Raw genomic sequence first — 23,711 nt, forward strand, 5'->3', positions numbered from 1 at the left:
GTAGTTTTCCAGTGGGTTTTTACCTTTACCTATATTATAAGTATAACCAAGGAGTAACTGGGAGGAAAGGGGAACGTTTATAGCCAATCCTTTTCCTGCCTCCTACCAAGCGCTTACAGAAAGAATTAACCATCCTTTATGCCAGTTACTACTTCTTTCTTACCATATTCTGACAAAAATGAGGTTGTGGAACAGAAGCTGCAAATTATTGTTGTGCATTAAAATGTCAAGTTAATTTCTGTGATGATTAACAGCACAGGCAATCCTGGTGATGTACATCAGAGTGGCATTTTTGTAGCAGTTTGAAGTAAAACTTTAAGTCATATGTAGGAGAATAATTACATGCACAGAACTGTTGGAGAGAGCACTTCAAGTGAAAGGATTTTTAAAAAGAGTAAAACTTGACATTACTTCAGTCATTAGAGTACTGTCTATTTTAAAAATGTAGTAGAAAATTCTCTCTCTGAATATATTCAAAAGCATGTATTCAGTATCTCTTCCTTGCTGTAGTTTTTCGTCAGAGATGGGATTAGAATGTACTAAATATTTTTCTTCAGACTCGTGGAGTCCGTTGAATATAACCTGACAGATTGTTGCTTACAAACAGCTGTATGAAAAATCATAACCCAATCAAAATAATAAATAAATATAGCTCTTAAACTAAGAAAGAGAAGGTTCTTTTGTGAAGTTCAATCAAAATATAAGACATGTAACTAGAATCATTAATTCATAACTGTTGTTTGTTTCAGACTATTGATCCTCCATCTGTTGCTTTGGTGACTTTGGGTTCCTCTAAAGATATGTTATTTGAAGGAGGACCCAGACCATGGGTACAAGAGCCTTCAAAGTTCTTCAGAAACATCACTGCTGAGGACGCACAAAGTATTGGTCTCTCTTTATTTGGACCTCCTACATCTCGGAATAATATCCAGCATTGGGTTAGAGCATCTTGCAAAAGCCTGGGAGAACAAGTAAGTGCCAGAAATTATTTATATTGTCCTCCATCAAACACTGAGCTAAGGCAATTGAAGACTTGCCTCAGACAGATTTATGATATCATATAGCTTTTAAATAATGAGTACTTTTTATAAAAAGCCAGTAAAGAACTTGGATAAGTACATTGTTTATGCGTTTTTTTCATTGTGCTGCTGGTACAGGTTTTAGGAGTAAGCATTTTATAAAATTATGTTATCAAGTGGTTTATGATGGGTTTATTGCAGTATAAAGCCACAGGAACCTTTGTTGTGGAAGGTAATAGAACAGATAGATCCTAATAACTGCAGCTTACTTCAATTTTCATGAATAAGATCATTGCAGAAGGTTGCTGCAGAAGACTGACCTGTCAGTCTGACCCGCTCCTCTGAACCAAGTTACGGTCCAGTATAATTCTGATTCAAGTAAATGACAGCCGTATGAGTATGTTAGCCTAATATTTAGGCAGCCTTTGAAAGTGGCTGCAGTCATGTTCCACCTGGTCTTGTTTCTGCCACTTGGAGAAGTGATTTCTCATGCTTTACTGACCCCAGCCAGTTTATAAAGCATTTAGCTTTGATTTTAATGTTTATTTCTCCTGTAATTTTGCAAGGGCTAAGCCTTTTAGTGTGGCTGGCAAATTGTTTGACTCGTCCTCAGTGGACGCTGCTATTTCTGTAAGTGCAAATTCAGAAAGGAACAAGCATCTTGCTGTTGTCTCTGGCTCTGCATGCCTTGGCTGCTGTCCTCTGTACTGTACAGCACAGATCACATCTGCATGGTTTTGGCTAGCATGAGCACAACGGTGGTTAAGACAAGTAACCAGAGCTACCTCAGCCTGCTGGGATAGCCCGCTTTGTGTTTACATAATATGTGTTTTGTTGAGGAGTAAAGAGGGAATGTAAAATAGAACATAAGATGTTTTTAAGCGTAATAAAGTGATTGTCTTTGGGCTATTCTGTTCTTGCTGACAAGAAAAAAGCCAGCTTGTTAGTTCTGTAAGTTATGAAAGATTTGTCATTTGAATTAAGTTTGATAGTAATAAACATGAATACCTAGGAACAGTTTGCAGCAGTAGTTCTTTGATAATGGTATGGAACCATTTTTAAAATATGTCTCCTTTTACATCTTTGTATGTCTTCATTGGTACTGTAAATCCACACACATTTTTGCTTGTTTATTCCAACACTGGAGTATAACTGAGATATGTGAAATGAATATGCTTGAACTAGTAGTCTTTTTCTCTTCTCACTTTCCTGTTTTCCTAATTGTACAGGTTATTGCCTTAACAGTTGGAAACAATCCCACACTCACCAATCCTTTTCCAGCAGTTGAGCCTGCTGTTGTGAAGTTTATCTGTGCTGTCCCTTCGCGACTCACTTTGACTCCTGTTTATACAAGTCCTCAGATTGATCTCTCATGTCCTTTGCTGCAACAAAACAAGCAAGTGGTAAGTCTGAGAAAACAGTGACAGGAGAACAATGTTCTTATAACTTGCCATTGGTGTTTGGACTGTCGCACAGAAATACCACAAAACAACTGATTTGAAGGCTGCAAGAGCAGCAGTAGCTCCAGTGTTGTGGATGGCACTAGTTCAACACACAATCTGTTGTTCTCTACTTCTGCAGAGAACAGTCGGTGTAAGATTCCTACAGTGATTGTTCCAGTACACGTTTATAAAAGGGACCATATCAGAAAATAATAGCATATACAAAAACATATGGGTTGTGGCTTCTGACAAAAGTCTTCCTGGGAGGATATCTTTCTGTGTTTTCTGAAAAAGCAGGATAAGCAGAAAGGGAGAGGAGACGGAAAACGGGACAAACTTTGGAAAAGCACAGACGCAACTTTAAAGAAAGTGTTTCCAGCAACTGTTTCTAAGGAAGGTCCTTCTTCCCTATACCATATACTCTTTCTAATTATTCCATTGAGTATATAGAGACAAATTTTACCGTGCAGTTGTTATTGCGTGAATATACATTTGTGTGTGTCTTATTTGTACAGGAACAAAGATGGCAGGTGTGAAGCAGTCTTATAACTGGGCAGTATTGTTCAGTGACACCAGCTGCATTCAGCTTTGCAAATCTAGGCCCAGTAGCTGGACAATGCCTGGGTGTAGGTTATCAAGCATAAAGAACTGTCCTCTGCATCCAAATGACTGCAAGCATATCTTGTCTGCTGAGTAAACACTGTATTTGTCATGTTAATATTACCAGTCCTATATACAAGAAATCCCAGTTTCATAAAACTGCAATCGATATCGACTTGAAGAATCTCACTAACTTCCTGTTTAATAAGGAGATGGGAAGGAGACTTGTATATTATAAGTCAGTCTTGCGTTCAGGAATGTCTTTCTAGCTCCGTATGCATCAGACTTAATTTCACTGCATCAGTAGTGAAACCTGCACTACTATCACTAATACTTTTCACAAGATGCACATTAGACTTCTGATCTGTATCTTCTGGGTAGTAGTAGTATTTTTCTTAATTTGCTTGAACTCCAAAGACTACTCAGGCTATATGTGTTTTTTGTTTTCATTTGTTTGGCAGTGAGTTACCCTAAAACAAAAAACCCTCCGAGTTGAAGTACAGCTTAACGACTGCACTGGTGGCTCACTTTTAATGAACACTTCTCACATAATGAATCTTTTAACAAATCTCATGGAACTCAGAATATAACTTTTTTCTTTATTGCATCTATTCAGTTGAAAATACTCATTCCTTTTTCAGGTTCCTGTTTCAAATTATCGCAATCCGGTATTGGACTTGGCTGCGTATGACCAACAGGGCAGTAAATTTGATAATTTCAGTTCTCTTAGTGTTATCTGGGAATCAACAAAAATGTCCTTAGCTAATATTGAGCCTGATATGCCAATGGAGCTCACTCTGAAGGAAGATGCAAGCGGTCAAAAGAAAATGCACGGTATGAATCAGTTTAAATGAGTATTTCATTGTTTGAAGAAGGCGTGTATTAATACTGTTAGAAAACTTCTGAGCTTGATTTAAAAAACAACAACAAAAACGACAATTACTGTAATCTGTGAAATAGTCATACTGCAGCTTGTCCTCAGCACACATTTTAAGTGTGTTTTTAAAAAATATATATATATTGCTTAGAATGATAGTGGAAGATATTAACAGCATATGTTTAATCTTTTTCTTCCCCATAATCAGATTCATTTGACTTTTTCTTTTGTTCCAGGCTTGCAAACTGTTTTAGTTCATCATGAGGCTGGAACCACTGCTATCTCTGCAACTGCAACAGGATACCAACAATCTCATCTCAAGACAGCTCAAGTGAAAATACCGGTACTCCAAACTCGGGGTTTTTTGTCTGTATTTCCCCACAATGCTTTGTGTATAGTGTTCCTATATATATATTTCCTCAGTGACGTGTGCATGATGCATAATAATCTAAAAATAAGGTGATTCATTAGCTGCTTCTGAAGACAGATTCATACCACTGCATTTTTATAATATTCATGAGTGTTTCTGCTTTTTTTTTTTCTCCCTTACCTTCTACTATTCATATCACATACATCCAATTTTTTTTTTTTTTGGTACCATCTGGACAAGGGGATTACTAAGAATTGTTTCACTTAATATTGTTTTGATTTAGGCTTTTTAAATGAATTGGTGAAGCTCTGCTGCTTGTCCTTCACTAAAGCAACCATGTGCTTGGTGCAGCTGTCACTGGGGAAAGCAAATGTATTTGATTTCCACTGCAAAACAGAGTAGAGAGGTTCTGCATGAGCAAAGCAAAAGCTGACTGATATCATGAGACCATATGTAAAAGCTGGGCTCTGATTAATACTCTTGTACTTTGACTTCTGTCTTAAGAACAAAACTTGGAGCTAGAGGTTAGAGTAGTCTTAATTCAAAGCGACTAACAAATGGGCACTAGCAATGTGAAATACCCTGTGACCCAGAGTTTTGTTAGTGTGGCCCAGGTTTGGCATCTGGATATGAAATTTCTTTGGAAGATTATCAGTAGTGCCATTTGGTTCTTGACTTTCCAGTGAGGTTTCCCCATCTGCTCCTGTTGGCAAGCATGGTGTAGATGCATGGCCACTGAAGACTTTGACTATAACTTAGCCTCAATTACTAGAGATATCTAGTCCTTTGCTCCCTAAGCTATTGGGTTCTGGGTTTTTTTTGTTTTGTTTTGTTTTTCCTCTCTCAAGAAAATTGGGTTGTAGCAAGAGCATTTGGTGTCCTGCTATGTTTTGTTATTCACTGTGCTCTCCCTTATTGAACCAATATTCAATATTCTCTCACACATTCAGAGGTAGCTAGAACAGTGAATTCTCTAAGCTTTGCCTCCTGAGTTCAGAGAAGTGGGTTGTATTTCATTGTGAGCGCACACACATGCAAAATGGCTCTGGAGCTCTCTTAAGTCCTAGTCTTTGTGTTTAAGCTTGGGAGGAATCTCTTGGTTGGTTGGAGAAGAGCGGCTGTAGATGCCGCTTCTGCTACTGTTACAAAGGCTCGTGGTGTTTGTTTAGACTGGATGATTTGCCTGCTGTTTTCAGATACATTAGAAACACTCTGCTGTACTCTGCTTTCAAACCTATCCGTACTTCTTTCTTACCAACAAAAACTCAAATAAAAATCTAATTAATGGTATATTAAGATGTCTTGATCACTGTTCCCTGTTTAAGTGGAGCATCCTATTATGTCATTAGGAGAAGATGACATCCTTTCTACATCAAGGAAATAATTTTACTAATTAGGTGAAATGGGTATGTAATACTGACTTCCTCTAAAAAGCATTTTCCCTATTTCAGTTAATTTTGTTAGGAGTAAGCGATTAGACTTGCATCTGGTCTAGTGCTTCTGTACTTATACGTAAGGGAGACCTTCTTTTGGTGGCCTGTTAGGAGGAATCCTAAAAAGATGATCTTGAAGTAGAAGAAAATATTCTGTCTCTTATGCTTTGTCATTCCGCAAGAACTTATAACATGTCTCTGAGTTAATAGACTACCCATGTATGTCAGATTTGGTTAATTATTCCTGGCAAATCTTTAATGTATAGGCCTGTGTTCTTTGCCTTGAACATAACGCAGAATATGGCAGCATGTCCTATGTATAGCCATGTGTACAGAAATGAGAGAGCAGCTAAGCCAATTACTTGATTTTTGTGGATGTTCTATTAACCTAAACTTTTCTTCAGGCACTGACTTTTTGCTCATCTGCTTTACCTGTCCTTCCCTGCATATACAAAAGACTTGCACTGTTTCTGACTTTGAATGCTTGGTATTACAGCTGGTAAATAGAATTGTTTCTTTCAGTATGAACCTCTTCTACCAGTGTCTGCCACTATTGAACTAATACTAGTAGAAGATGTGAAAGTGAGCCCTACCGATGTCTCCATTTACAATCATCCTGAGATCCAGGTAATGAATTATAGTGCTGCTTATTTAACTGGGAGAGGATGATGTCATGAATTATGATATGGGTAAAGATACCAGTTTTAGCAAGGTTCTAGAAAGATGCAATCTTATTTTGTATGCTTTTCTGTTTTTCAGGCAGAACTGTTCATCAGAGAAGGTTCTGGATATTTTTTCATTAACACAAGTGTTGCAAATATTGTAAGAGTGGCTTATGAAGAAACTCAAGGTATTGCTCTGGTGAGTGAAGTAATTTATTATTGTGTGTCTTTTTAGTGATCTGAATATGTGATTATTTCTGTTGTGTGTCACTTTTGGTACTGGAAGGAGTAACTTTTCTGAATTCAGGCTCATGCTTCCACAGTGTGCAGCCTCTAGCCCATAGCGAAGAGGTCACAGGCATTCAACAGAACTACAGATCTCCTAGAAAACTAACGAAGCCTATTTGACACTTAAATTAAGATACTGGTTTCATTCTTTCATATTTATCCTATTTAATTTTTATTGGCCTGTTAGTAGAGATGTTAGAAAGTACGCATTTTATGTTTTGATTTTTAGTGTCTCAGATTTTTGTTTAGTCTGAGAAGAAAGTATAATTAACTATAGCAATATATTACAATGATGTAATTGTATACTTTGGAGCAGAAGGAAGACTTGGGTAAGAAATGAACTAAAATATATGCTCAAACAATTATCTCTTATCACAGCAATAAAGCTAGCCTCATGATAGACATATGCTGTGTTTCAGTACACTGGCAATCTACATCTTCTTTCAAAACTGTCAGTCCATTTTAGCTATCTTTGCTGTTCCATAAGCATATAAAATGAAGTTTCTGTATCAGTACTATTGCAGCTTAAAAAAACCCATATGTTCAGTCATAACAAGAAATATATATTATTTGAGTCCCTTATCAGGAGTTCTTGCTGACCTACATACTTGTATAAGTGTAGTGTATGTTTCTCACTGCATCTGCTGCTCTGATGAATTGAATTTGATTTACAAGGCAGATAGCAGGTGTATTTGGCAGTTGTCAAGAAATAATTAACTGCCTTTTCTATCTTAATGCCTTATATGAGGATAGGCGTCAGATTTCTGGGAGAATCCAGACTGACACATAATCAAAAAATTTACTTTAATAAGAATTTCATTGCAAATACTGCATAATGATAACGAGAACTATAAAACTGAGATATGTCTGTATGCAAGTGAGATTAGCATCTATAAATCAAAGTTGTATACACTTTAACTGTGAACTTTGTTTTAATTAAGAGACAAATCCATGTGTATTTTGTGGATTCAGAGATGCTGGGGATTTTTCTCTCAATACATAGATATACTTGGATGGGATCTGTACATTTGGCAATTATCTGACATTAACATTTGAATTCTTTTGTATCATATAGTTTTGCAAGCTATACTCAAACAAGATTAAGATCTCACAAAATTAAGGTCAATGGGCTAGCATAACAGAGTAGGGGACTCAAGTAACACATTGCAAACACCATTCAATTTGTATAATTCAATATCCTTCTTTCACTAAAAGAAGTGGTGCTTATGCACAAAAGTTTTGGTGGAAAGTAGCTGTGCTGTGTTTAGAAGCAGTGTGTCATATCTTCTGTTACAAATGCTATTTTACCATTACCATGTTGTATAACTATTGCTTTACAATATCATCATTATTGGTCATTTTCCAATACACATGGCCGGAGAGGCAATAAATGAATCTTGGGTATGTTTGCCTGTCACATTCAAGCTTCGTGCAGGAGTCTCTGTACTAGCAGTTTCAAGTACTGGAAATTGTTTCACTACAGTAGTGATGTGTTCATATACCCTGTATTTAAAGGATAAAAGCTAGTGCCAAGTTGTTCTTTTTCCTATTACAATATTGTAGTAAAATATTCCTGATTTCATAAACACAAAATGACTAACGATGTGACAGAATTATTCAGGAGTGTTATGCAAAAGAGGAATTGATTTCTTCAGTGATATTGGAATCTTTGTTGTGGGTCAGCACTGAAATCTTCAAATTCTTCTTGCTTCCTGCTAAGTCAGGATATTTTGCCGTCAGTATTTCATCCTAATATTGAAAATAAGTATCTGTTAAAGAGTTGGGCTCATCTCCCTGTTAAGTTTTAATATTTTTTTTCCAATAGAAAATGTGATTAAACTAGAGCTATGCTTGACATCATCTAAAGGCCCAGGGTATGAGATGTATTCTACACTGAACAACAATAAAATTATATACTTGCATTGCTGGGATCATTAGACACAAATTGAAAATGACTTAAGCTATTTTGAAGAGTATTCTTTTACGTATACGGATTAATTTATACTTCACAAAATAAATTAGTTGTGAATTAATGATGATAAAGGTGTGCGGGGGGTTATTGCTCAAAGTATGGAAAGAAGTGCATTTTGATTCTCTCTAGCTGTGGAAAGTGAAGGGTAGGAATATATTCAGAGACCGAGTCAGCTAGACACAGAGGTGGGGGGAAAAATAGATGGGCTTGTTTTTGAACATTGTACACTGTCTCAGTTCCTAACAGTTCTTCAATCACATCTCCATCATGGGTGTAGCATTGCTTTAACTGATGTACACATGGTAATTTCAGAATAGAACAGTGAACTTAAGCAGTGCAACAGTGCGAAGAAGACAGGCTTTGTGAAGTACAAAATGAGCTTTGTTTTAACTACCTGTCAGATTTAAGAGGGAAAAAAAAAAGAGAGAAAAGAAAAAAACATGCTTTTATATATGTTGAAAAAGCATTTTCAAAAAACTATTTTAAAAGTACATCATTAGTCCTGTGTGCTATGCTTGAGTTAAATATCAATATCACCTACAGATTTTCTTTCTGTGGAAGCCAGCAGAATGGTCTGTGTAGAAAAATAGTAAACTCCAGTTTTAAATACCAGAATGCCATGCCAGCTATCCGTGGGAGCCACGGTGGTATGGGATAGTTTGATGGCATGATAGTAAACTGCTGTGAGAAACCAAATCCAAGTTATCTCATGCAGTGATTCTCGGACTGTTTACTGAGATCCCCATGGATACCTTCTGTATCTTCTACCTGAATTTTGGCTCACCAGTTTATCTGCATGTGGGTGGTGGTACGGGAGAAGAAAGAGTCGTGGGAATGAAATGAAATGCACCCTAGACTAGGGAGCCGCTGGACACATGATAGGAGATGAGAACAGAAGAGGTAGCTGGTACAGGAACGGTTCTCGTTCTTGTTGTCATGGTAGTGCTTGCTTTTCTGTCCTGCCCCCTTGCTCTGTTAGCTCCTCTTTCCCTTCTCGCAGCCCAAACTGGGGCCCTTGTCCCCGTGGCCATGCTGCTCCTCCTGGCCACATCCCTTCTCTGCTTCCCGTGGGCGTATGTTAATATACGGCCCCATTATATGTATTAGCCACCCACTTTGGGCACCACTCCTGTTCTGAAAGCTGATATTTATTCAAACTTTATATTCCTTTTTATTTTGAGGCAAAACTAGAGTGATGCCCTCAAAGAACAAAATGACAACTATTCCAACTGCTCTTACTGTTTAACTCCTGTGGTGCTGCAAAGCAGTGCTAGGAATTTTATTAAATTCCATTGAATTGGGAGGCCTGGCTGTCTATGAAACCAGGTTTAAGAGAATTCTCTTTCGTGAGCCAGATGAGTAAATAGAGTAGGACATCAAACATCTGCACATTTCTCTGGCCAAAGTGAAAGTACCTGTGGTGGAGAGAATTGTCAGGATCATCTCTGAGGTATGTGGCAAGATCAGGCAAATTGAAAGAGAGAACTCCAAAGACGATGTGAACAAGCTATGGAAACATGGCTTGCGAAAGTGTGCCCAGAGGACCTTGGGCTTGGTATTTTATTCTGAGGGCTTGTATTTTTGAGCAAAGGTCTGGTTCTTCATTGTTTGATCCTTGCTGTGTTCTGGTAAGTGTAACACATGTTCTTTGTTTAAATAATAATACTTATTTCAAAGAAATGCCTGATTTGCCAATTGTCCTCCTACCCAGAAAGATCTACCACCAAATTTTGGCTGTTCATTCAGAGGCATAGTCTCTGTCCCTGATTTTTTTTTTCCCCTCATTGTTTTGTTTTTTTTACTCCACTAAGAAAAATTTCATTGCTCCAAATGTTTGTTTTTATCCTTCTGATGGCAGAAGGAAAATAACAGGATGCCAGACTGCTTCCAGATTAAGATCTGTTAATTCAATTGCTGTCCAGAGGCCATTTACACTAAATGAATGAAAAGAATTTACACTAGCTCAATCATATGATATTGTTTAAATGTATTTTACAGCTTTACTTTTGCTTTAGTGGAAGAATCATCTGTGTCTGAGGCTTGGAGACTCCTGCACCCAACTACTTCTGCCCTAAAAGGGAAATAAGTTTCATCCTATGGATGATAAGCAAATGAAAATGAAAAATGATATAACAGAATTTTCTTTTGGCAATTAGGTGCATCCTTTGCTTCCAGGATCAGTGACCGTAATGATTCATGACTTGTGTTTGGCTTTCCCTGCACCAGCTAAAGCTGAAATTTATGTATCTGATATACAGGAACTGTACATCCGAGTTGTTGACAAGGTTAGTCGTTTTTGAACCAATGCTATTAGCTGACCCACATTGCCCTGATTCCTTGTGCTGATCATGAATATAAAGCTGAGACACATATGAGATAATGTTGTGTAGTGCTCAAGGCCCTCCGCTACTGCTGTGATCTTAGAGAAATAGTTTGGACTCCCTGTCTCTCTGTTCTTCTCTCCCAAACTTACCTGTTCCGGTTATAAGCACTTCAGAGTGAGTATCAGCTGTCTCTTACTTTGTGTTCAACAATGTAATGCAGCTAATTCATATGTGCACACTAGTTTGCATTTTCTGTTATTTAAAGTACATGAGAATGATTCTTTTTGGAGTAAGTTTTACTCCAAGGTCACTTTCCATATGTCATGCTTTAAAAACAAAAAGGAAGTCCACTTCATTTTACTTGCAAACTTGAGCGCATCTTATAACAAAGTGTTGATATTTCTGGATGTTCTGCCACCTGAAACATCTGAATTCATTTATTTAATTTGACACTAACCATAGCTAGCAGGGATTATCCTTTAAAATCGGTGCTAATCTAACCTAGGGCCTTATCTTTAATATGCTACTAAAACTGTAATACAAAATAAAACAAAAGCATTTATGCTAATAAATAAGAATGATTTTTTTTTAATAGTTTAAATGAAAAATTACTGTATGTGACTCTTTCAGGTGGAGATTGGAAAAACAGTTAAAGCTTATGTCAGAGTTGCGGATGACTCTAAGAAACCTTTTCTGGCGAAATACTTTGCTGTCATGGATCTAAAACTAAGGGCAGCATCTCAAATTGTTTCACTTGTGTAAGTTAATGGATTCTTTTTATTAATCTGTAAATATGTTTATAGCAGAATAAGCAAAAATATAAGTAAAGGTACTGGCTTGGAGAGGTGGTAATATACAATGACTGATGAGTCTTTTGATAATGCAATTAATTGAAAGGTTGTATTTTTTTATGGAGAGCTTCAGAGTTTTAATTATCCAGTAAAGTGACTTAAAAATAATTATTTGTAGGGAAAATTACCTAGGCTAAGCCTTTGTCTTGTTGACTCTGACCAAGAGTGAATTAATATACTACAATATTTCTTTGAGCCTTAAGCAGTGACTTTGCAAATAATGTCACATGAAGAATCTGTTTGTGGAGACATGTCTGATGTTATCCAGCTCATTCTGTCTGTTACTTAACCTTCTAGAAACAGGTAGGCTAAATCACCTAGAAGCTCCTTATTTTCCAATCTTTAAACACAATGATTAAAATCACAGAAGAAGAAAGCACTTTCTTTGAACTGTCAGTTTTTAGAGTTGAGATAATAAGTAATAAATATTCTAGTTTGTATGGGGAAGGGTGTGTTTGTGTGTGTTTGTGGATATGTTATGCAGTACCACTTGACTATGTTTATACCAGTCCATTAAATAGTGCCAGGGTATGTGCTTGAGGCTTGTCCCCCTCTTGTCCATGCTGGATTGATTGTGGGCTCTCTGGGAAAGTTTTGGTCCATACCAGCCAGACTCTTCTTTAGTATTTCATTTCAAGATGAGATATAGGCTACAAAGAGCCATTTCATGATGTTTAGTGTTGGACTGTGATGGCTACAATTATTTTAAGAATTAGTCATTTAGCAGTTGTTATGATGAAACTGCTCTGTGTTAAGTTCTTCACATTCATTATTTGTGTAATTTATTCAATTAACTTTCCTAATTCAATGTGTTTCTTTGCTACAGCCCACTCGGTGAAGCTCTCGATGACCACACTGCTGCTTTTCTAGTGCATGGAGTGGCCATAGGTCAGACTAGTCTTATGGCAACTGTCGCTGACAGAAGAGGACAAAGAATCAACTCTGCTCCACAACAGATTGAAGTAAATAATTTCAGATAAAATATGCATATAAAGAAAATGTATGTTATGGTAGCACAGAAATAGTATGGAAGTGTAAATTTGCTGTAATGATAGATTTCTTTTTTCTGTCCAGAAGTTTACCCAAATGCAAGTCCATTTCAGATTTCATAGTGCTCTGCAACTGCAGGTGGCGAGATTAGTTTCTGCAGGCTAAATTTACTGTAATTAAGCAAATAAAGACTTAATTTTACATTTGTATGTACTATTTTGTGGCATAACTGATCTGATTGAAATAGCACGAACACAGGTATCCATATTTCCATTTTTAGGTCTTTCCTCCATTTAGACTACTGCCAAGGAAAGTGACCCTAATTATAGGGGCAATGATTCAGGTAAGGTATCTCACTTTTTTTTTTTCCTTTTATAATTCCTATTTTAAAATAAATATATACAATTTTATTCTTCAGGAGTAGGTATTCATCTTGGCAACATAGCTATGTTCATACTGAATGCTTTTTCCAAAAACAGAATAGTGTCATTCTTGAATTACCTTCCGTTTTACTGTGTTGTGAGACCAAAGGTTCTGTGTTCGTTTGTTTTGTTTTGTTTTGTTTTTTGTGTGTGTGTGTGTGTGTGTGTGTCTGGCGAGTGTCAGCTCTTCCATTGGGATTACTAGTATTCAATAAATTAGGCAAATAAAATTAGGCATAGTGGGCTAATTATACAAACTAAAAACAGAACAGAACTACACCACTTGTGGCAAAGAGAAAAAGTAAATTTTTCTTAAACTCTCTGGGTTAGATAGCATCAGCTCATTACACTCCACAAAGCATGCAGTCTGCTTTTGTGCTTAGCTTCATGTACTTCCCAGTCCCTCTTCATGGATGGACCAGTGTGCTCGGGAAATAAGCTCTGAGACACTCTGGAAGGTACAGACACCCTTTCCTTACTGAAGACATTGTAGTAATGCTGAGCAAAGAAGGGTGCACACTGTAACATTGACCAGAACAAGTATCTGATGGGTAAATTCAGTCGTTCTGTGTGTTATTAATTATAGATCACTTCAGAAGGAGGCCCTCAACCTCAATCCAACATAATTTTTTCCATCAGTGATGAGAGGATTGCGTCAGTGAACAGCACTGGACTTGTCAGAGGAGTGGCAATTGGGAATGGGACGGTGACAGGAGTGGTGCAGGCTGTTGATGCAGAGACAGGAAAGCTTGTTGTGGTGTCCCAGGTAATGTTTTATGATACTGTTTGGAGCTGTAAGTCTCCATTTAACTCTTAGGTTTGGTACAAAAAAGGCGAATAATCTTTTCACAGTAGTATTTTTATCTTGTGCACTTTGCTGGTTTCCATAAAGTGATGGAAGACTAGTGTTTCCTACTCCCTGGTCTGTGAACCCATGCATTTGCTGCTACAGCTTCAGCAGGTAGCTAAGCACTGTCTTTCTATACCTTAACACTAAGTTCCACTGATAACAAATTGTTCAGAAAATTTCCGTTAGTTATCTTTAGACTTGATTAGTAAACCTTCTAGAAAAGCCCATCTAGAGAGGCCTTACTAAAACAGCAGAACGTTGTCTTTACCTGCATTGCCCTACGCTTAGTAGCCTCTTATGTCAGTGGATGTTAGAAGGTGACTTCTAGACCCAAGAAACCCATAGTCTCCTAAGTTATAGGCAAGCTGCAGAGAGTATTATCATTCTGTGCTGTTGTTGGCACCCATCTAAAAAGTTCAAGAAGTGAATCCCTGAAAGCCATCTCAGTCTGTGTCCATAGAATCACAGAATCACTGAGGTTGGAAGGGACCTCTGGAGATCATCTAGTCCAACCCCCCTGCTCAAGCAGGGTCACCTAGAGCACATTGCACAGGATTGCATCCAGGCGTGTTTTGAATATCTCCAGAGAAGGAGACTCCACAGCCTCTCTGGGCAACCTGTTCCAGTGCTCTGTCACCCTCACAGTGAAAAAGTATTTCCTCATGTTCAGATGGAATTGTCTGTGTTTCAGTTTGTGCCCATTGCCTTGCGTCCTGTCGCTTGGCACCACTGAAAAGAGTCTGGTCCCATCCTCTCGACACCCTCCCTTCAGATACTTGTACACGTTGATAAGATCTCCTCTCAGCCTTCTCTTCTCCAGGCTAAACAGGCCGAGGTCTCTCAGCCTTTCCTCATAAGAGAGATGTTCCAGTCCCCTAATCATCTTTGGAGCCCTTCGCTGGACTCTCTCCAGTAGTGCCACATCCCTCTTGTACTGGGGAGCCCAGAACTGGACGCAGTACTCCAGATGTGGCCTCAGCAGGGCTGAGTAGAGGGGGAGAATCACCTCCCTCGACCTGCTGGCAACACTCTTCCTGATGCAGCCCAGGATACCATTGGCCTTCTTGGCCACAAGGGCACATTGCTGCCTCATGCTTAACTTGGTGTCCACCAGCACTCCCAGGTCCTTCTCCGCAGAGCTGCTTTCCAGCAGGTCAACCCCCAACCTGTACTGGTTCATGGGGTTATTCTTCCCCAGGTGCAGGACCCTGCACTTGCCTTTGTTGAACTTCAGGAGGTTCCTCTCTGCCCACCTCTCCAGCCTGTCCAAGTCTCTCTGAATGGCAGCACAGCCCTCTGGCGTATCGGCCACTCCTCCCAGTTTTGTATCGTCAGCAAACTTGCTGAGGGTGCACTCTGTCCCTTCATCCAGGTCATTGATGAAGAAGTTGAACAAAACTGGACCCAATACTGACCCCTGGGGGACACCGCTAGCTGCAGGCCTCCAACTAGACTCTGCACTGCTTATCACAACTCTCTGAGCTCTGCCATTCAGCCAGTTCTCAATCCACCTCACTGTCCACTCATCTAGCCCACACTTCCTGAGCTTGTCTATGAGGATGTTATGGGAGACAGCGTCAAAAGCCTTGCTGAAGTCAAGGTAGACAACATCCACTGCTCTCCCCTCCTCTACCCAGCCAGTCATTCCATCAGAGAAGGCTGTCAGATTGGTTAGGCATGATTTCCCCTTGGTGAAGCCATGCTGACTACTCCTGATCACCTTCTTGTCCTCCACATGCTTGGAGATGGCCTCCAGGATGAGCTGCTCCATCACCTTTCCAGGGATGGAGGTGAGGCTGACTGGCCTGTAGTTCCCTGGGTCCTCCTCCTTGCCCTCTTTGAAGACTGGGGTGACATTGGCTTTCTTCCAGTCTTCAGGCACCTCTCCTGATCTCCATGACCTTTCAAAGATGGTGGAGAGTGGCTTAGCAATGACATCCGCCAGCTCCCTCAGCACTTGTGGGTGCATCCCATCAGGGCCCATGGATCTGTGGGTGTCAAGTTTGCTTAAATGATCTCTAACCCACTCCTCCTCCACCAAGGGGAAGTCTTCCTTTCTCCAGACTTTCTCTCTTGTCTCTAGGATCTGGGGTTCCTGAGGGCTGGCCTGAGCAGTAAAGACTGAAGCAAAGGAGGCATTCAGTAACTCTGCCTTCTCTGCATCCTTCGTCACCAGGGCACCCACCCCATTCAGCAAAGGGCCCACATTTTCCCTAGTCTTCCTCTTGCTGCTGATGTATTTGAAGAAGCCCTTCTTGTTGTCCTTGACATCTCTAGCCAGATTTAATTCCAAACGGGCCTTAGCCTTCCTCGTCACATCCCTGCATACTCTAACAACGTTCCTATATTCCTCCCAAGTGGCCTGTCCCCCTTTCCACTTCTGTGTACTTCCTTCTTCTGGTTGAGTTTTGCCAGGTGCTCCTTGCTCATCCATGCAGGTCTCCTGCCTCCTTTGCTTGACTTCCTACTCATAGGGATGCACCGCTCTTGAGCCTGGAGGAGGTGATGTTTGAATATTAACCAGCTCTCTTGAACACCCCTTCCTTCTAGGGCTGTAACCCATGGGATTCCTCCAAGTAGGTCCCCGAAGAGGCCAAGGTTTGCTCTCCTGAAGTCCAGGGTTGCAATCCTACTTAGTGCCCTGGCTCCTCCTCGCAGGATCCTGAACTCCACCATCTCATAGATTTTCCTACTAGCAATGTTTGGGAGCTGTGGAGCAGACCTGTAGGAAGCGCAAATTACTGGGACTTGCATGAGACTCGGAACAACAGAATCTGGGCCAAAGTTCTTCGTTTGAAGTCAGGAAAGGACAACTACTGCACACCACTGAGCTTTGCTGCTTAGAAGATGATGACAGATCAAGAAGAAAGATTATATTTAAATTGAAGAAAACAAAAAAAGGCACTAAACCTACTGCCTAATGAGGGCTAGGTCTGCCCTTCCCTCGGCAATATACATTGCCCCCTTTCCCGTTTACTGTTCTCATTTCCTTCTAATTCTCTTGATGTCTTCCTTTACTCTCTGGAATTATTCATTCCCCTTTTCTTAGGGACCCTATGATCTTGTCCCCTGCTTTCACCTCTCAGCTCCATCATTCATCATGTCAGTAATTTTGAGCAGAGCTATTTGTTTTTTACTTAGGTGGCATTTTTAGGCATTTGCCTGTGACTTTATGAAGAAGTTAATTATTCTGTAGTTTAATACTTACAGATGGACATAATTCAGTAGAACTGTATTTTTCTGTGATAAGTCACATGCAAATCACATGACAAAATAGTGATCAGTTGATGACAAAATAACAAATAGATTCTGAAAGCAAAACCTGGTTCACGTTTAACAAATGCTTACAATGTCATCCTTCCATCCTTCTTAGGACAAAGTGGAAGTTGAAGTAGTACAGCTGACAGCTGTTAGAATTCGTGCACCAATTACACGAATGAAAACCGGTACACAGGTTAGTTGATTTGTGATTACCTTTCATTGCCTTAAAATTCCGACCTGTAAGTTGTGACCATTCCTATTGCATCTTCTGATGATAATACTGCCCCAGCTGGCAGGCCTCCCAGGCTGAGGGGTATCACTGCTACAGGGATGAATGTGCTCTCAGTTGGACATATTGAGGAAAACTGAAATCAGGATAAGTTTACCTTGTATACCAGACTGATTTTCAGAAATGCAAGACCTGCTGAAGAAGCATGTTTGTATGACCAGCAGGGAATCTTTAAATGTGAAAAAAGCTTCTCTCATCTTCACTCCATTTTCAGTGGAGGCTTTCCTCCCTTCTGTGTTAAAAATCTACAAATTTTTGTTATATCTAGTACAGTTGTTATTCAAATTATCTTTCAATAAGTTGTTTTCAGACCCTGTATTTCCCCTATGAGTTACTCATCCCATTATCTGGAGGCTTCTTCAGATGGCCAGTGATTCTAGCTGTAATCTCAGGTGAATGAATTGCATCAGGGAGAGGAAAAAGAAAAAATCCCTTTTTTGTGCTCTTATATTACATTGTCTGAGGGATGGAGGGGAAATTGATGTCCAAAGAGTTAATCAGGGAGATCATCTAGAAAAAGACATAGTTATGTTATGTGTTTTAATATTTTCTGAGATGAACTGATTTGGTACTATAAATGGATTATTGAACTAATAATTTTCTTCATGAAAATTGGCACTTGTTTTTTGAGTGTGTATCAACTGGGAATGAATCAAAACTCACCTTATACTAGGTGATGCTTGTTTGAGTCTTCTGTCTGGTATACCTTTGCAAAATATACAGTAGCCAAGCCATTTTCTTCATACGAAGTACTGTCTCTTGATTGGTAATCTTTTTTCAATTGTCTTGCTGAATTAAATTTAATTATATTTGCTCTGTGCACATTTAACTAGTGTATGTCCCAGAATTACCTAAGAAAGTTGTTTTCTCTGTTTCCAGATGCCAGTTTATGTGATGGGCATCACCAGTAGTCAGACTCCTTTTTCATTTGGCAATGCAGTACCAGGATTAACATTTCACTGGTCTGTCACAAAGAGAGATACTTTGGATGTCAAGACAAGACACAATGAGGTAAATGCTTTGTGTGTATACCCCAGGAAAAGGAAACTGCTGCATAATGGGAATTGAGAAAATATTGTTGCTTCCACTTACTCAAATTCAAAGAACCATTGTTGATGCTGGGTGTGGCGTTTCCTCCCTATCAGTTCTAACTCTTTCCATGAGCAAAATTTTAATCGTTTTCTCCTGTCCAAGGCTTCTTTTCAACTTCCGGCAAAATATAACTTTGCAATGGATGTTTATGGCAGAGTAAAGGGAAGAACAGGCTTGAAAGTTGTCGTGAAGGTCCTTGATCCTGCAGCTGACCAATTTTACAACATGGCAAGAGAACTGTCAGATGAAATCCAAATTCAGGTATAGTGGTGTTCTTCACATGTCTTTTTAAATATCTATTTCAGAGCTGAATTAAAGTCTGAAGAGCAGGGATTTGAAATGCAAAGGTGTCATTCTGGCCTTGATCCATCTTGTTGCGCTACTACTCTTGTTGGTATAATGTTTTTCCCACTATTTGGAAACCTTCAAGATCCGCAAGTGTTGGCCAGTCTTGCCACTGAACAGCTACACACTGGTGTGGCATCTGAATGAACATTCAGCAGTTAGTTTTGGGAGTGGACCACTCCTGCTGAGATTGAAATGACTTGTGTGCTGCAGGTGAGGAGTTAGAGCTATTCCAGAATCTTGGTGCTGTAGTTTCCCATGCACGTTTAATACTACTTGTATATGGGGCTCAATTTATATGTCTAGGTGAGGGTTTTGGATCAGCAGTTAGCTTCTGAAATGAATCTTCTGATTACATTATGTTGTTTTTTTAGTTTTATTTGAACTTGGGGTTTTTTAGTTTTGAAGGCAAAATAAATGGAATTAAATTACTTGCTGCACACAGTGCTAGGCTAAAGTGACTTTTATTTTCCAGGTATTTGAAAAACTTCACCTAGTTACTCCAGAAATAGAAGCAGAGCAGATCTTAATGTCACCAAACTCCTTTATTAAACTTCAGACAAACAGGTTAGTGATAATTTTTCACACTGTGATTTGTGTCAGCTGTTTATTGAAACTGTAAAACATAATTCTGTGCTTAAAATAACTTTTGTTGTTTCAGTCTTTTAAAAAGAATATCACAGAACATCCATTCAATGCACAACTTACCATGTGATTAGTAGTATGTTATCCCTACGCTTAGTCTCTGTCTAATCTTGTGTTGGTCAGACTGTAGCTAGCAAATGCAATAGTTGGAACTTTTAGATCCTTATTTTAAAAGATACCAATCCCCTAAAAGCAGTAGCCCACTTCCACTGGATTTTTTTTATGGGTGATCAAAGCTTTATGGAAAATGGGTCTCTGTACTTCTTGCACAGAGGCTATGACGGAGGCTTTGGAGAAGAAAGTGTCCTTTCCAAATGAGATGCTGTTTATATATAGTCGGTTTTCAAAGGGTAACATTTCAGACTTGTTTTGGGCTTGATTGATATTTGTTTTTTCTAGCATAAGAATGGGCAGATAAAGTCAATAGGACATTCACTGCAGAGAGAGAGGTCAGATGCTTTTGCTTTTTAAGGGGAGGGAGAAGTTAGAGTTTCACTGGAACTCAAGTGACCACATGACTCCATGCCTGCTTTTGAAAAAGAGATATGGGAGCCCTGTCATTCATAGTTACTTGCTAATGTTTTTGCTAACTGCTATCTCTTCAGAGGTGATGCCAACAATTATTCTGATAAGCTCATGGTTAAGTTGCTGGAGACCAGTTTGTGTATTTCTTTCTGTTCGGTATTTCCACTATCCACTGTTGCAGCCCCAGTATCTGAAGTATGACACCAAAACAACCTGCATTATTGCCAAGAAAAGGGGAACTGAAATATAACTTGCACGCTATGCTTCCTAGGATGGAAATGGAGTATCCTCACCTGAATGGAGAGGGTGGAGCAGGAGGGATTTAGAGATATTTTAGAACATGTATTAAGTGATACTTAAAAATAGCTAATGACTCAGAATGCCCACTAATTACAGTTATGTATTTGCTCACTTTATTAATATGCAAATACCACAGTGAGAGTTACTCCAGAAATTAACCTTACATACAAACCTGTCTCCAGGAAACTGATGAGATCTTCTTAATCATGTCCCTGACTTTATCTCTAATACCAGCATTGACCCTGGCAGGCTAATATGCCTCTAAATATTGTTTACAGAAAGTGTTTGCAGAAACTAATATGCTGTAGCCTTATCCATTAGTATTAGGAGTCAAGTTCACATCAGTAAATGTTGACACTGCAGGGCTGTGGGCAGCAAGTAGATCTGAATACATGCCTAAGACCAGATAAGACTTCTTCCAAGTGAAATTTGTCTCAGAACTTGAATGTTTCTTTCTTAGATTAGTGGACAGGCTTTGCAGCTTTTATAGCAAAAGCCTGGAAAAAGCACACATCAAATAGCACACTTTCATGGATCTGAATAATATATTGCTGTAAATATGGATATCCTTGTTTAAGGGGGTCTCCTGTTCTTTTCTTTCTGAAGGGACAGAGTGGCTTCACTGAGTTACCGTGTCCTGGATGGACCAGATAAAGTTCCTGTTGTGAAAATTGATGAGAGAGGTTTCCTTAACTCTGGGTCTTTGGTAGGATCATCAACAATTGAAGTAATTTCACAAGAATCATTTGGAATCAACCAGACCATTGTAGCTGCAGTTAAGGTAGTATTTTCTCTTTTTCTTTGCTGAAGTCAGAACTGATGTAGTTTTCTGTGTTAGAAGTATATATATCTTTATTACTGCATCAACCAGAGATGTTAACTGCGCATTTTAGACTTCAGTTCTGAAAAATGTGAAGTATAGGACTTGTATTCAAAGCCCAGATCTGATATTAAGTTTAGTACACAAGCTAGATAGAAATAAAGATTGAATCCTATCAGATTCTTAAATGTGGTACATCTTGCAAAAAGGCCTTTGTGTGCATGTGGCTTTAAAAGCTTTAAAAAAAAAATTATTCTAAAAATCTCTTAGAAGGCCAATAACTACAGAAATTCAAATAAAAAAAGATATTACTGTCATAACCTCTGCATTTTGCAGAGAGTGAAAAAGGTAAACATCTAGATTAATGAGTATAAATGCAGCATCAGTTTTGAGGCACATAAGTAATACCTAGATTTTTAAGAAATCAGGGATGCAACTGTACAGCACAAATTTCATTTTCTTGCTGCTGTTTCGCAGCAGTTCTGCTTTTACGTGTAAAGAGAATTTCTGTATGAGAAGATCTAGCCTATCAGATGTAATAACTTAGCTGCTGTTCCCAGTATTTGGTGAGCTGGCAAGAAGCGTCTCCAAGACTGTTCTGTGTGCCTAAGCTACACTGTACTTCCTTGAAACGACCACGTTTTCAAGGATGTAGCAAGAGTTAGCAACAGAAACTTAGTTTCAGGCTAATGAAACATCTTTCTTCCTAAAGCATTGGTATTAAATTAAAGGCCCTCATGCTCAGTATAATGCATCTTACTGGTTGGGCATTTAGGATGCTAAAGGGACATATGGCCTTCATTTCTGTTCTGAAGTCCTCTTCTCAAGTACTTTCTACATCCTGCAGTATGAGCTTTGAGATGCTGACCATTCCACCTCCTCTTATCCCTTTTACTTTGTCAGCATCTTTCAGGTATGTCCCAGCTGGTGGAGAAAGATATTTAATTAAAACATAAGACTTTAAATTATTTGTAATTTTAATAATCTTAATTGCTGAGAAGTGGCTCCCTCCCCCCACCCCCAATGTTCAGCTCTGTCTGTAGGACAGCATGTAGATTCGTCCTCCTGGGAGGAGAATGAGGAAAGAAATAGTGGTTTAGTTTTTCTAGTACCACTCCTGCTGTTAGGTGGGGGCCAATGAATTCATACAGCTCTGTTAAAGGTGACCTTGTTTCTTCTCTTCACTGCTGGATCCAGCCAGTGAAAGGCAACTAATGACTTTGAGTTGGCTCAAGTGACAGTTAGTCAGCATATAATGGTACTGAAGCTAAACATATCATAGAACTATAGAGTCAGTAGGCTATGATTTTAAACCTGTGAGCTCTTTGTAGTAGGAAATAACTCTTTTGTTCAGCATCTTGTACAACCAGTTTGTTTTCCTAGGCTTATTAGGACTGCACTACTTGTATGCAAATAACATGTTTAACCTCAGTGTCCCTGTGAGGTAACAGACTGCTGCTGCCTTCGTTTTATGGATGAAGAACTGAGGCATGGGGACTTTGAGTGATTTTTAGTGAAGGTCATGGAGAAAAACTTGTGACAGAAGAGGGCATGAGCTCGAGTCTGTTGTGCCATTCCAAGATAGGTTCTCTCCTTCGCACTGTCCTTTCTTTTCTAAGCTCTTTTTTTCATCTATTTACAACTGTACACAATTAAGAACCAAACTGCTGCAGCAGCATCACTTAACACTTAGACCTTCAACTTTGCTCAGAAAAAGACTATCTTGTGTAAGCAAGGAGGACAGTGGAAGTGAGGAGTGACAGTATGCCAAAGCTTAGCATGGAAGCAAGATAAGCGCTTGTCCTTACCAGCTGTACTCGATTAAAATATATATATATTTTCATAACAAAAATACTTTAAAAACTGAGATGTTTTAAGAGTAAATAGCTGCTTTCATCAATATGAAATTTAGCAATTGCCCCTTGTAGGCCAGTTTCTGAGATTTTAAAGTAAAGCAAGCTTGAAAAATCTGTCAGGGAAATGGCATTTTTGTTAGCTTGTTACCTCAACTAGTTGGGCAGATGACTACATGCATTGATATTTTAACTTATTATACCAGCCTGTGGTGTAGACAGCTGTATATACTGATATTTTAGCCACTTTTTTTTTTTCCAGACTCACCGGAAATGCTATTTGTCTGAGGCCAAATTTGTCCTTTCCTTTTTAAGTTTTGACATGTACATTTTGAGATAGAGTTTTGCATTTTAGCTGAGCCTCTTAGGTCAGAAAAAGGGATTTTCCTACAATATAAGCTTGAGGGCTTCTTTTAAAATAGTTTTCTCTGTATATTTAAGGTTTTTGCTTTCCTTATCCTTTCATTATTTATTTTCCAAA

General features: G+C 38.9%; 1 protein-coding gene across 2 annotated transcripts in view; it reads left to right on the forward strand.

Moving 5' to 3' along the window:
* The window catches only part of NUP210 (nucleoporin 210), a 74,291-nt gene that overhangs the window by 37,699 nt on the left and 12,881 nt on the right, over positions 1-23,711 (forward strand). For both annotated transcript variants that reach the window (XM_067303821.1, XM_067303822.1), the window contains 16 exons: positions 750-971; positions 2,249-2,422; positions 3,703-3,895; positions 4,175-4,281; positions 6,264-6,368; positions 6,501-6,602; positions 10,820-10,948; positions 11,618-11,745; positions 12,665-12,800; positions 13,109-13,171; positions 13,837-14,016; positions 17,474-17,554; positions 18,530-18,661; positions 18,845-19,003; positions 19,563-19,654; positions 21,164-21,338. In XM_067303821.1, the coding sequence (XP_067159922.1) occupies positions 750-971; positions 2,249-2,422; positions 3,703-3,895; positions 4,175-4,281; positions 6,264-6,368; positions 6,501-6,602; positions 10,820-10,948; positions 11,618-11,745; positions 12,665-12,800; positions 13,109-13,171; positions 13,837-14,016; positions 17,474-17,554; positions 18,530-18,661; positions 18,845-19,003; positions 19,563-19,654; positions 21,164-21,338 (2,178 nt within the window). The remainder of the gene's footprint in view (positions 1-749; positions 972-2,248; positions 2,423-3,702; positions 3,896-4,174; positions 4,282-6,263; positions 6,369-6,500; positions 6,603-10,819; positions 10,949-11,617; positions 11,746-12,664; positions 12,801-13,108; positions 13,172-13,836; positions 14,017-17,473; positions 17,555-18,529; positions 18,662-18,844; positions 19,004-19,562; positions 19,655-21,163; positions 21,339-23,711) is intronic.

The sequence above is a fragment of the Apteryx mantelli genome, chromosome 12 (assembly GCF_036417845.1).
Source record: "Apteryx mantelli isolate bAptMan1 chromosome 12, bAptMan1.hap1, whole genome shotgun sequence".
NCBI lineage: Eukaryota > Metazoa > Chordata > Aves > Apterygiformes > Apterygidae > Apteryx > Apteryx mantelli.